Genomic DNA, 12,674 nt, shown 5'->3' with positions numbered 1-12,674 from the left:
CAAAATAACATACATGTAAAATAGCCTTCTGCGGTTATTGTAAACATGTGTCAGAGGGGAAAAAAAAAATAAATCTCCATTCACATGATATTGTTAGTCTGATGTACATGAAGAGGTGCATTATCTGGGGTTTTCTTGAGCCGCCTTCGCTGTTTATTGTGTGCAGCCGATGGCGCTTGCTTGAGAAACTTGACTCCGCGCTCTCTCCGTGAAGCTGGAGCTCCGAGAGCTGCTGGGAGCACCTGTGGACAGCTGCTCCTGCCTGTGGTCTGACACAAAAATGTCTGCCTTTAATTTTGGTATGAAGTCGGTGGCATTAAGTCAGTCCGTGCTTTGTAAGGACCCTCGCTGTTCAAGAGTTCTGGCACAAGGAGCGATCATGGGGCTGTTTTCTTTAGAAGAGTCCCTATAATTATTTTTGTAGCACCTGGGCATGAATATTAAAACAACTTGTAAACAACTAGAAAGGTAGTGAACTCGTGGTGGAAGGTGGCCCGGGCTGGCTCATCAGTGCCACTTGCTTTGTGTTAGAATCCAGTGAGAGGTCCCAGAAGGAGGCTTGTTCAGAGGAAAGCCCAGAGTTCCCACATTTAGTTTTAGAAATCAGGCAACTTTTAAGTGACTAGTCTGGGGAGATGTTGATGTCAGCCAACAAGCAAGGACATCGAATGCAGAAAACCCCAACAAACACTGAAAACCCAAACCCACAGCATAGCAAATACTGGATCTGGAAGATTTGGCCAGTTTCTGTGGGACTTGAGTTTCCCGCTGTCAGTATTGTTGCACAATTTCAAGCTGGTTGTTGCTTCTGCAGTTTACCATGTTTATAGACCCCAGTTTGTTACCTTTGATTTGTTCTGAAGGCTTTGAAGGTTTGTAGTGATAATTTTGCCATTAGAACACCAGCAAATGTGGGTTTGGATTGAAGGTTTGGCTTGGTTTGCTACACATTGTTAACTTTCATGTTGCTGTGACCCTCCTGGAAACATGATAAAACAAACGGATACTCAAACTTCGAGTGTTTTTTCTTAGGAGTGTAAAAGTGTGAAATAAGGATGTGGATTATCCATGTTGGTGCTCTTAATTCTGTTGCCAGTTAACTGGCCAAGTCTCTCACTTTAATGCCGGTAGTGACCTCATCTGGAAAAGTTTTGTTGACTTTGAATTTGGTTCTGTAAATCTTGGTTTACTTGTTCTTATTTTCTATCTTTATGATGACAAATTATATCCTTTTACGTACTCTGACCGTAAAGATACTTCATGTCTGCTGGGGAATGTGTGATGCTGCTTTGCTGTGGTGTGTTATTGGTTGGGTGAGTTACAAGAAAGTGTTTCCTTTTTCAAAATTGCCTCAAACCACCATCTCCTCAGTCCTGGAGGTTTTATTTGTGCTGTGTTGTACCACAGAAGCTTCTGCGATTCCACTGTCATTTGTGGCTTGTACCGTATTGGTAGCAGTTGTTTCCAAGAAGGATTTTTTTGCCCTTTGTAATTCATGGAGCCTTCTTTGCTCTTCGGATATTTTTAAAGGGGAATTATTAAACCTTCACAGAAAATAAAAGGAGTGCTGTGGAATATGCCAGCAGAGAAAGAAAAGCTGCAAGTGCTAAAGAAACCTAATGAAGTTCTTCCTGAGAACTCTTCCATTTTTAGCTATTTCGGCTCAGAACTGCACGGGAACTACCATCTTAAGGTCCAAGGTGTATTGTGTAGGTCTGTGCATTGCATATGAGGTGTTGAAAATTGTGAATATACCATTTCAGTAATTTAAATGTTTTATTTATTTTAATTCAATAACTTGACATTTTCAAGTTTGTTTTGCTTTGTTTTGTTTAGTTTTGGGGTTTTTTTTACTCAGTCTGGTACCTCTCTAGGAAGGAAAAGTGAGTGTTTTGTACTAAATTGTAAACTAATGTGCTTGTTTAAAATAAATTGCAAACATTTGGGCAAAGTGGTGTGTATTGGCTTTTTACCTGTATTTTCAAGTTACTTTTAGGTAAAAACTGTATCGCAAGGATAGCTTGTATACACATCCATTTCAAACCGTATCAGTCATTTTATGTGGGTACTTAATTCTGAAACGTACCAGGTAAACTTTGCTCCATTTCTTTCACTGTTATCCCATAACTTCATAAAATGTTGGTGAGTGTTTGGAGGAGTGATGGGAAAATGGGTGATTTCTGAGCCTTCCCCTTGAACTTGAACATCTCTTCTGTGGCCAGGCTGGTGCCAGCTCCACTGAATGCTCCTGAATCCTTCCGCTGTCACCCGCAGTGCCACTGAGGTGGTGGGATGGGTGACTTGTTAAAAATACCCTCCCTGCAGAAGTACTCCAAGATCTCTTTAGAAACCTGCAGGATTTCTAAACCTGTAGATACGGTTCTTTGAAGTTGGGTGCTGCAGCTCGCTTCTCCAGGGAAATGTGCGTTTCCCAGCTGCCCTGCGATCTTGCCTGGAAAACGATGATGTTCCTGAGGGAACGTGAAGAATGGGCTCCTCGCCTGAAATGTCTCAAGCTGGAATGTGACATGGTCCCTGCTGGGGCAGGGGTAGGCGTGCCCTGACCATCCCACCCAAACCTGATCCATCTGCTGCCTCCTTTTATAGAGGTGCTCCAGGTCCTGGGAACTCGCTGCAGGGTCTGATGCTCCGCTGTCGCGGCGGTGGGGACAAGGGCTGTCATAGCAAACCTGGCGCAGGTTCCTTGGAAGGAGGGATGGTGCAGCCCCTGGGTCTGTCTGCAGAACTGACAGAAGGGAAAGGGGAGAGGAGTGTGTTTAAGTTCAGACTTCTCGGGGGCTGCTAAGCAATCTTCTGAACCAGGGAAGAGAGACAAAAAAAGTAACAAAGATACGTTTTGGTTGGTTTGGTGGTGTTTTTTTTTAATGGTGGCAGAAGCAGTGAGTAAGCCTGCGGGCAGGGCCTGATGCCTGCCACAACCCGAGCAGGAGGGCACCCGAAGGGGCTTTTGTGGAAACCTGCTGCGATGGTGCCGGTGTGTGACCCTGGGGCTGAAAACACAAGGCTGCACAGGGCTGGCAGGTGCCATTGGTGGCCCTGAGCGGGTCCCCGCTGCCCCGCGTCCTGCGGAGCCGCAGCCCTGGCAGGACAGGCACCAGCACACACACACACGCTTTCTTAAACTGCTTCCTTAGAGGATCAGACTAAAAATCCACTTATAAAACTGAGCTTAAAAGAGACTCTGTGGGTCATCACCTGCTCCCCCCAGAAGCTGTTCATGGCCCTGGGGAGGGTGGAGGTGCCCCAGCACAGCCGGTGCTGGCGGTACCCAGCAGGGCTCGCCGTGGTACCCGGTGTTACTGGGGCACGGTACCAGTCACGCCGTGCCAGCACTCTGCCCGTACCCAGCTGTGCTCCAGCCTGACATTTCGAGGTACTTTATTTGGGGACCCCAGATCCTGCTCCCCATGATGTCTCCCTGTGTTATTTTCCAACCGTAGGGGTCTGAGCTGGCCCCCAGGCTGGGACCTGTCCCTGGCCAGGTGAACCATCAGAGGGGACAGTCCTGACCCAGCCACTGGCCCCCGCAGGACCCGGGGGAGGTGAGCAGGCACCCAGGGGTGCTCAGTAGTGGTGCTGGGCCAGTGCAGGTGGCATGAAATTGGGGCCCTCGGGAGCTCAGTGCTGGGCTCCCCAACTGCCCCCACGGGCGGGCGAAAGTCCCTGTGCCGCCGCCCGGCAGGAGCATATGTGTGTTTGGAGGCTCCCGCCCCTAAGCTGCTTTTATTAATTTGTAATCCCCTGCGAGCAGGAGGTAAAGGGATTCGGGGGATTAACGGGCTCACAGTAACAACCACAATTATCAGCTCCGGCTGCCTGGGGCAAGCGGTGTGCACACGCACGGGGCTTCCACCCCGGTGCACACACACACACAAGCGCACGGGAATGTGCCGACACGTCCCTGCACACACAAACACGCAAGCACCCACGGAACAGAGCGCAAGCTCACAGGCACAGACATAGGCACACACACTTGCGGGTGCACACACACACAAACCTGCACACCCACATGGGCACACTGGCTGGCACACACACCCCTTGCACGCACAAATGAACACACAGACTGCGTATGAATAAGTGCACGGCCCTGCGTATGCATGTCCCTGCACCCCTATACGCACATATGTGCTTCTGCAATCACCCACATGCACCTGTAAATACACACATGAACACACGCATGAACATGCAAATACACACATGCACACCTGTATGCACCCGCATGTGCATGCAAAAACACACATGCAACCCCCATCCCATGTCCGCCCCATCCTCAATTAGTGCAATTAACCTCTGCCAGCCGCAGGGCACTGATTGCCATGGGTCAGACACGAGTCCTCACCAGTTACCTCTCCGCTCTCATTAACTAATTACTGGAAGGGAAGCGGCCCCCCCCACCCCGCTCCCCGCGGCCGCCGTCGACGGAGACCCGCGCCGCGGGGGCAAACGAAATCCGGGAGCGGGGGCGGGCGGGGGGCGGCCGGGCCCGGGAGGAGGCTCCCACCGATGGCGGCTCCCCTGACTCCCACCGTGCCGCCGCTCGGGGCGTTGCGGGGGCCCCGGGGCCGCTTTACACGCGAGGGCGGCGGCTGCAGCCTGAGCCCAGGCGTGGGGCGCGGCGGCCCTGGCCACGCGTGGGCCGTGGGGGACGACGCTCCCCCCCGCCGCTTTCGCGATGCTGAAGAGCCCCGCGGTGAAGCGCGGCCCAGCTGCGGCCCGGCCCGACGGCACGGTGCCGCCCCCGGCCCGCCCCCCCGCGCCGGCCCCGCTCCGCCCCGGGAGGCGGCCGCCCCCGCGCCGCTCCCTGCGCTCCCCTCCGCGCCGCTCCGCCACTCCTCCGCAGCCACCCGCGCACCTCGGACGGCGCCCGGCGCGCCCGCGGGGGCCGCGATGCTGCTGGAGCGGGTCCGCGCCGGCTCGGAGAAGGCAGCGGAGCTCTGCCCCTTCCCGCGGAGCCCAGGTGAGGGGCGTGGGTGCGCGGAAACCTCCGCGTCCCCCCGCGGAGGCGCCAGTGGCGGCTCTGGGAGCCCCGGCGGGAGCCTCAGCCTGTGCCCGTTCCGCGCTCCCCGGGACGCCGTCGGGGCCGCGGTCGGGGCGGGCTGCAGGGGAGCGCGGGCAGCACGACGGCACCGGGGGGTCCGTCCCGGTCCGTCCCGCCCGCCCCGCGCTGTTCCCTGCCTTGTCCCCGCATCACAGCCTGCCCCGCCGGCCCCGCGCCTGCTACGGGCGCCCCTTCGGGGCCCGTCGGGTCTAGACTGGGGCTCCCCGCCTGCTTCCGGAGGAAAGGCGGCGGCTGCCCTGGGCTCGCCCCGCTGCCCGGCCCCGGCGGCGGCTTTGCCCGGCGCTGCGGAGCGGCGGCTCCTGCCCCGGGGTCCCGCCGCTCCCAGCGCAACGAGGGCAGGGACGGAACGGGGAATTTCTGCCCGCCGGTTCCCCCCCGACGGCGGGCACACCCTGCGCCACCCCGCCCCGCTCCGCCCCGGCTTTTTCTCCGCTTTGGAAAAACTCCCGTTAATTCCTCTCTTAAACGCGTTCGGTTTTTTTCCTTCCCGTTTAACGAACGGAGGCAGCACTGCCGGGACGAGGAGAACCGGCCCGCGCTGCCCTGGCGTGTCCGGAGCTCCGGGGCTCTCCCCGGGGCTGGCAGAGCCGGGGCCGGGGCAGGGGGCCGGATCCGGTGCGGGGCCGTCCCGGTTCTCGTCAGCATCGACCGCGACCGACGGCGGCTTAAAAACAAAACAACGAGGAGCCGGGGCGGGGGCCTCGCCGGGGCGCGGGGGCCGAGGGGACACTGGGACCGGGACCGACTCCGCGGGTCGGGCAGCCCGGCAGCTCCCCCGCGCCGTCGGGCTGGTGTCCCCGGGCTTAGCGCCCGGTTTGTCTCTCCGGGCTCTCCGCGGTGCGGGCATCGCAGCCGCGGTAGCTGCGCGTTTGACCGGGCAGTCGGGAGATGCTCTGCGGGGGGAAGAGGCGACACCGCCGAAAGCGACCCCCCGGTACGGGAGCGGCGCGACAACGCCGTTTTCCCGCAGGACGCGACGCTCCTTCACGGCCCCGCGGTCCCCGGCCGGGCTCCGTCGGGGCCCGCGGAGGCAGCGGGAAAGGAGCAGCGGGGCTCACCGGGGCAGGGGGGCGGCAGGACCAGGCCCGGCGGGGGTGTTCGTACCGGCGAGGGGTCGAGCCGCGCGGTGCTTTCCCCGGGCCGGGGGCAAATCCCGGGGTCTGCGACTCGCAACGAGCTCGGGGCAGCGGCAGGCGCTGCCCCCCCGCCACCCCCGGCTGAACCCCCCGCCCGCCGCCGGGCCCGTCGAGGGGCGGCCCCGCCCGGGTTTCGTTTCCGGGCGCCCCGGAGCCGGCGCCCTCCCGCCGTGGCCGGCCGGGGTGGCGGGGGGGCTGTGCCGCCGGCCCCGGGGGGGGTTGTTAAATACAGCGCGCGGCGATGCCCTGCCCGGCGCTTCAGAGCGCACCGGCGGGGCGGGGCGGGTGCTAAAAATAACCCGCTTCAGCCAGCGACATCCCCGGCGCCGCGGGGGTGGCAGCGGCCGGGGGTCAGCTGCCGCCGTGATTTGGGGGGGCCGGGGAGGGGATCGCAGCAGTTCCGCACCCCCGGCCCGGCCCCGGCAGCGACGGGGCGGGGGGCGGTGGCCCCGCGGAAGATGCGCCAGTGCCTGCGGCCCGCCTGAGGGAGCGGCGCTGCCGCGGCCCGCGGAGCCGCCATGCAGCGTAAGAGCCGCGGGCCGTGCTGTGTCGGGCCGTGCCGTGCCGTGCCCTGTCCTTTCCGGGCAGCCCGGGGCCTGGGCCGCTGCCTTTAGCGGTGCCGTTATTTGGGTTATTTGTTTGGACGCGATGAATTGTTGAGAGGACGATTAATACGTATAACGATATCATCTCCATCTCTACCCCTACGCACGGCTATGCATCTCTATATATCTTTCTATAGTTATCTTTACATATAGATATCCTTATGTCTTCATCTATCTATATCTATACAGCCCTGTCTGTAGATGTCTCTTCTGTATGCATCCCGATGTATCTATATTTATGTACCTCTATATCTACGTTTTTACCTGCCTGTCAATAGCTATACCTGTATGCCGATTTCTCTATATTTATGTCTATATATCTGTACATTTCGTTTTCTATCTACTGTATCTGTTTATTTTTATATTTCTATTTCTCTGTATCTGTGTCCTTGTATCATCTCTTTCTGTTTCATTTCTGTGGATATCTGCAGGGCGATGGGACAAGCCTACTGCGCTTTTATTTTCAGTGCAATTCTCGTAATTTTTGGTAGCCTCTTTCCTCACCCCGCCCGGGCTACCCCGCCGTTATTTGCAGGTGAATTTTGAAAGAGTAGGAAAAGGAAAAAGAGCCTGGAATAATTGCATTGCAACTTTGCCGGCGGCTCGGCCCGGGGGTTAATTCTGTTCCCATCCCTTCCCTGCCTGTTTTCCCCCGCTGCTCCCGGGCGCTTCCCCCGGTGTGCGGCCCGGGGGTTCGCTGCTCTCTGCGGCGCGGGGAGAGGCTCCCCCGGCGCCGCGCCAACGAATTTGAACGAATACTCATTTTTTCGGGCCGTTCCCCGGGCCACCCTCGGATCGGCCGTCGGGCGGCAGCAAACCCCGGGGGCGGAGGGTCGGGCCGGTCTCGGGAGGCGGTGGGGCCGTCGGGGCGGTGGCTGACGGGGGCTGCCTCCCCGCAGAGATCCCGCTGTGCGCCGGCTGCAACCAGCACATCGTGGACAGGTTCATCCTCAAGGTCCTGGACCGGCACTGGCACAGCAAGTGCCTGAAATGCTCCGACTGCCAGACGCAGCTGGCCGAGAAGTGCTTCAGCCGCGGGGACGGCGTGTACTGCAAGGAGGACTTCTTCAAGTGCGTGGGGCCGGGCCGGGGGCGGCCGGGGAGAAGCCGGGGGGTGCCGGGGCGGGTGGGTGTCAGGGGCACGCGTGGGGTTCAGCACCGCGGGCAGCGGCGGCCGGGCTCAGCACCGCGGGCCGGGTTCAGCACCGCGGACAGCGGCGGGCCGGGTTCAGCACCGCGGACAGCGGCGGGCCGGGTTCAGCACCGCGGACAGCGGCGGGCCGGGTTCAGCACCGCGGACAGCGGCAGGCCGGGTTCAGCACCGCGGGCCGGGTTCAGCACCGCGGACAGCGACGGGCCGGGCCGGCAGCCCACCCTGCCGCGCTCAGCGGCCGCCGCTTGTCGTCCCCCCCCCCCCCCCCCCCACCCCGCTCAGGCGCTTCGGGACGAAGTGTGCCGCCTGCCAGCAGGGCATCCCCCCGACCCAGGTGGTGCGCCGGGCCCAGGACTTCGTTTACCACCTGCACTGCTTCGCCTGCATCGTCTGCAAACGGCAGCTGGCCACCGGCGACGAGTTCTACCTCATGGAGGACAGCAGGCTGGTCTGCAAGGCAGACTACGAGACGGCCAAGCAGAGAGGTACCCCTTGCGCCTTCCCTCGCATCCCCTGAGGGCAGGAGGGATGCGGCCTGGGGCTCTCCTGCCCTCCGGGACACGCTCATGGGCCGGGCGGAAGGGGGGCCGGAAGTATCTGCCGTCGGCGGGTGTCTGGAGGGGGGACGAGGGTCCCATGTCCCTGGGGCCGCTCCGCGGTAACTTCACCTTTAACTCCCACCGTGTCGGCAGAGGCTGAGTCCACGGCCAAGAGACCGCGCACCACCATCACGGCCAAGCAGCTGGAGACCCTCAAAAACGCTTATAACAACTCGCCCAAACCGGCGCGGCACGTCCGGGAACAGCTTTCATCGGAGACGGGGCTGGACATGCGGGTGGTGCAGGTGAGACGGGGCGGCCCTCGCCCCCCACCGGCTCTGCGGGGGCTGCGGGGCGGGGGGCGGCGGGCAGGGAGCCGACCCCGCGGAGAGAGAGCTCCCCGGCCTGCCCTGCTTGCAGGTCTGGTTCCAGAACCGCAGGGCCAAGGAGAAAAGGCTGAAGAAGGACGCGGGGAGGCAGCGGTGGGGTCAGTACTTCAGGAACATGAAGCGATCCCGGGGGACCTCCAAGTCCGACAAAGACAGCATCCAGGAGGAGGGGCCCGACAGCGATGCCGAGGTCTCCTTCACAGGTTGGTCCCCGGCGCCCCGGTGCCAGACAGGGCTTTGCCGAGCGCGGTCCGTGCCCCCCGGCCGAGCTGCGGTCCGTGCCGTGGCTGCTTTCACACACACCCCGGGCCACGTTAATAATTTTCAGCCGTAACGGAATGAGTGACAACAAGTGTCCGGGGCGGGAGAAGCGCGGAGCCCCGGGATTTACCGCGGGGTAAACCCTGGCAGGGCTGCGGGGGCAGCCGGGGCTGAGGAAATTCTGCTTTTCCCCCGGGGGGGGCCTGTGCCAGGTCCGGAAAGGTGCGGGGAGAGCAGGGAGAGCTCCCCGGGCAGGCGCGGCGGGTGTTAGAGCCGCTGCTCATACACAGCCTTGTCCAGGGGCTCTTGGAAATAAGAAAATCAGAGAATCCACAATCACTGAACGTTTCTGTGGGGAAAAGTATAACATTTTTTTTTTCCATCCTATTTAGGGGTGATTTTATTTGCATAGTTACTAGTTAAGACGCCCCGGTTCTGTGGGAGCTGTTACTTCCCCACCGTGCTGTGAGAGGGAGATTGCTGCGTGGTGGGAGGTTTCTGAACCCGAGGGTCTCATTTTTGGAGCAGAGATTTTTGTTGCCTAACCCAGGGAGACACCTCCACTAGCTCTTATCCTGCACTCTCCAGCCCCACGGCAGCCGCTGCAGAGGCAGAATACGGCCCTGTGCCCGGGGGGGGGGGGGGGGGGGGGGGGGGCGGGCGGAGGTCAGTGCCTGCAGCGCTGCTCGGGGGCACATTCTGCACGGCCCCGAACTGCCCCAGGGCTAAGGGGGCTGGTCTGTGCTAGTGCGGAGCCCAAATGTGCGTGCCCATGTGTGTGTGCATGTATCGGTTTTAAGAATACAGGAGAAAAGCTGAAATGCAAAACTCCGTGTACATATTTAGACAGACACAGGTCTATAAATGCACGTATGTTTATACACACACTCAGCTTTGCGTCTTAGCTTCTCTCCCGTGTTCCTAAAAACTATTTGATTTTCAAGTCTGTTTATACACACTGTGCATCAGCATCATTAAATATGAATATACTATAAATAATAACTAAAAAATGTTGAACAATTATTGATAGCTTGATGCCACAAACAGGTTTGTATCCTAGGCAACAGAGCAGCTCTCACTGTCCACAGAGCCCCTAACGAATGCAAACAATTTTTGCTCGTAGCTTGAAAAATATTGCTCATTTTTCAGAAGTGTTTTAAAGTCACACAAATACATTTCATTAGCCTGCTCCTGAGCAGACAAATACTGCTGAGATTTAATATATTTTTTTCTGAGCGATGGAGAGTTTTTCTTGCTTCAGTGAGTGTTTAGGTGGCTCCTAAAAATGATATAAAAATTCAGGATAAACCTCAAAGCCAAACAGAAATGAAGAATAAAAGGTAAAAAGACATTGAACTTACATTCCCCTGTAAAGGATTATTTTTGAATCCCAGTCTTATATTTTAATATGTAATTTTCATGCACATTTTTAAAATCCAAAATGTATTAGATGTTTGTACTCAGAAAAAATAATAATCCCGTGGCCTTCTATGAAGAGCCGTCAACAAGGATGGGAGTAATAAGGAATTACAAGTGGCCAGTGTGTGGCTGCTCAGCTCCCATCCATCTAATCTATTTATACCTAGAGCCTGCAGGCATTCCCATGCAACCGCTGCCAGCCGTGACCATTGCCCTCCCAGTAAAACCAGTCCATTTCCCTTTCAGATGAGCCCTCTATGTCTGAAATGAGCCATTCCAATGGGATTTACAGCAATCTCAATGAAGCGTCCCCTGCTCTGGGGAGACAGCCTGGGACCAACGGGAGCTTTGCTCTGGATCACAGTGGCATCCCAGCTCAGGACCAGTACCACGACCTGCGATCCAACAGCCCCTATGGGATACCCCAGTCACCAGCTTCCTTGCAAGCACTGCCAGGCCACCAGCCTTTAATCTCCAGCTTGGTTTACCCAGACAACGGCTTGGGCATCATGGGACAAAGCGGACAAGGTGTGCCCCAGTCCATGAGGGTCCTGGCTGGGAACGGACCCAGCTCCGACCTCTCCACCGGCAGCAGCGGGGGATACCCGGATTTCCCTGCCAGCCCAGCCTCTTGGCTGGATGAAGTCGACCACGCTCAGTTTTGATACAGGTTCCATCACCACGCAGTGGGAAGGGAAAGGACTCGGTGCTGTTAAACGTCTACTCTTGGGAATGAAGGATGGACAGACTGGGACAGCTGAGTGGGGCAGGAAAGCGTGACGACACGGAGAGAGTGGGCATGCTTTCCAAGGTTGACTGAGGACGGTGGGCAAAGGCAGTCGCACCACAGTGATTAGTATACGGAGCATCTAAACGAAACTGATTATTGTGTCTTTACTAAACACCAAGACTTGTGCTTTACAGATTTGATATAAGGTATTTTGCTTTCTGTTGTCAGTACATTCTTCAAAGCAAGGACTTGCTTCATCACCCATCCACACTGAAACCTTTTTAAGAGAAAATAAAGTCCTCATCCACGGTAAAAGGTGTGACAATGTCTATATTTCTATAGGAGAAATGTTAATAGTGAATCACTTCAGAAATCCATGGTAGAAAATTTCTCTGTTCTTCCAGCATATTTTTTAAAAAGCGCACAGATGTGGTATGTTTTTGTTTTATTTTGAATTTACATTAACTTTTCTAAAATGAAATGGTCTTTAATATGCCAATCATTTATCAACAACACTTTTCCTTTGTAAAATGAAAATCATACTTTAAATCTGCTTCTCATCTTTTTAATTTGTAGATTGCTAGTTTTATTCTTCCATATAAGCATTAAACCGTGAATAGATGTATTTATTACCAAATAACTACACATTTATCACAAGGTCAAGAGGTGATTTTTCTTGACCTAGGAAGACTAGCAGCTCTGGGTTGTGAATCTTATGCTTTTCTTTCAAATTCCTTTGCAAATATTTTACTGCAAAGTGTCTCAGAAATCACCCTGATGTCTTGTTGCCAAATCCCTTCCTGGGGCGTCTCTCAGCAGAGGGTTTCGGCTGGTTTAGTTTGAGCCATTCTCCAGGCGCTGCTGGGAGCGTGTCAGAGCGAGCACACGCTTTCCTGGTGACACTTCTCTGTTCCAGGCATTTGTGTATTTCCACAGATATAGTGCGAGCTGATTGTGAGGAAAGGCAAGACAATATGTATATTGTTCTCTGTAAAAATTATTGAATTTACTGTAGATTATGTGAATGTCCAGTGTCTTTTATTTATATTCTCGCTTTCTCTCTGATGATCAAATACTTCAAGATTACAAATAAATTTGTCAGCTAAACTTTACATAGTCTTTTGCTAAATTCACATCAAAAGCATCCATGTAGGTAAATACAATACCTGAGACTTGGGAAAAGCCCTCAAAACTCAACACTGTGATTCAACACTTGTCCCTTTCAGTGGAGGAGCAATCCCACCGATGTAAAGATGCTTTGATAAGAAAACCTGACAGTTTTGGAGGCTCGCAATCCTTGAGAGAGCCAAACAGTGTTGCTCTACGCATGCACACACTTTGATCACGGTCAGGTTATTTTTG

General features: G+C 56.2%; 1 protein-coding gene across 2 annotated transcripts; it reads left to right on the top strand.

Moving 5' to 3' along the window:
• Positions 1-4,834: 4,834 nt before the first annotated feature.
• LHX3 (LIM homeobox 3) lies at positions 4,835-12,418 on the top strand. Of its 2 annotated transcripts, none has more exons than XM_055793911.1 (6): positions 4,835-4,978; positions 7,721-7,892; positions 8,257-8,459; positions 8,667-8,818; positions 8,934-9,105; positions 10,829-12,418. In XM_055793911.1, the coding sequence occupies exons 1-6, from the start codon at positions 4,909-4,911 to the stop codon at positions 11,245-11,247; spliced, it is 1,188 nt and encodes a 395-aa protein (XP_055649886.1). In that variant the 5' UTR covers positions 4,835-4,908; the 3' UTR covers positions 11,248-12,418. The 2 variants fall into 2 exon arrangements, with proteins under 2 accessions (XP_055649886.1, XP_055649887.1); XM_055793912.1 differs by lacking the exon at positions 4,835-4,978 and adding an exon at positions 6,642-6,741.
• The last annotated feature ends 256 nt before the right edge of the window (positions 12,419-12,674 follow it).

This window comes from Falco peregrinus, chromosome 1 (genome assembly GCF_023634155.1).
Source record: "Falco peregrinus isolate bFalPer1 chromosome 1, bFalPer1.pri, whole genome shotgun sequence".
Lineage (NCBI taxonomy): Eukaryota > Metazoa > Chordata > Aves > Falconiformes > Falconidae > Falco > Falco peregrinus.
This window is presented reverse-complemented; position numbering and strand designations above follow the sequence as displayed.

What these genes read in the sequence shown, in the direction of transcription:
- LHX3 (XM_055793911.1), top strand. Translation starts at nt 4,909, where the DNA reads ATGCTGCTGGAGCGGGTCCGCGCCGGCTCGGAGAAGGCAGCGGAGCTC. An exon ending in TGCAAGGAGGACTTCTTCAA is followed by an intron (nt 7,893 to 8,256) that starts GTGCGTGGGGCC and finishes CACCCCGCTCAG; the next exon opens with GCGCTTCGGGACGAAGTGTG. An exon ending in TGGACATGCGGGTGGTGCAG is followed by an intron (nt 8,819 to 8,933) that starts GTGAGACGGGGC and finishes CCCTGCTTGCAG; the next exon opens with GTCTGGTTCCAGAACCGCAG.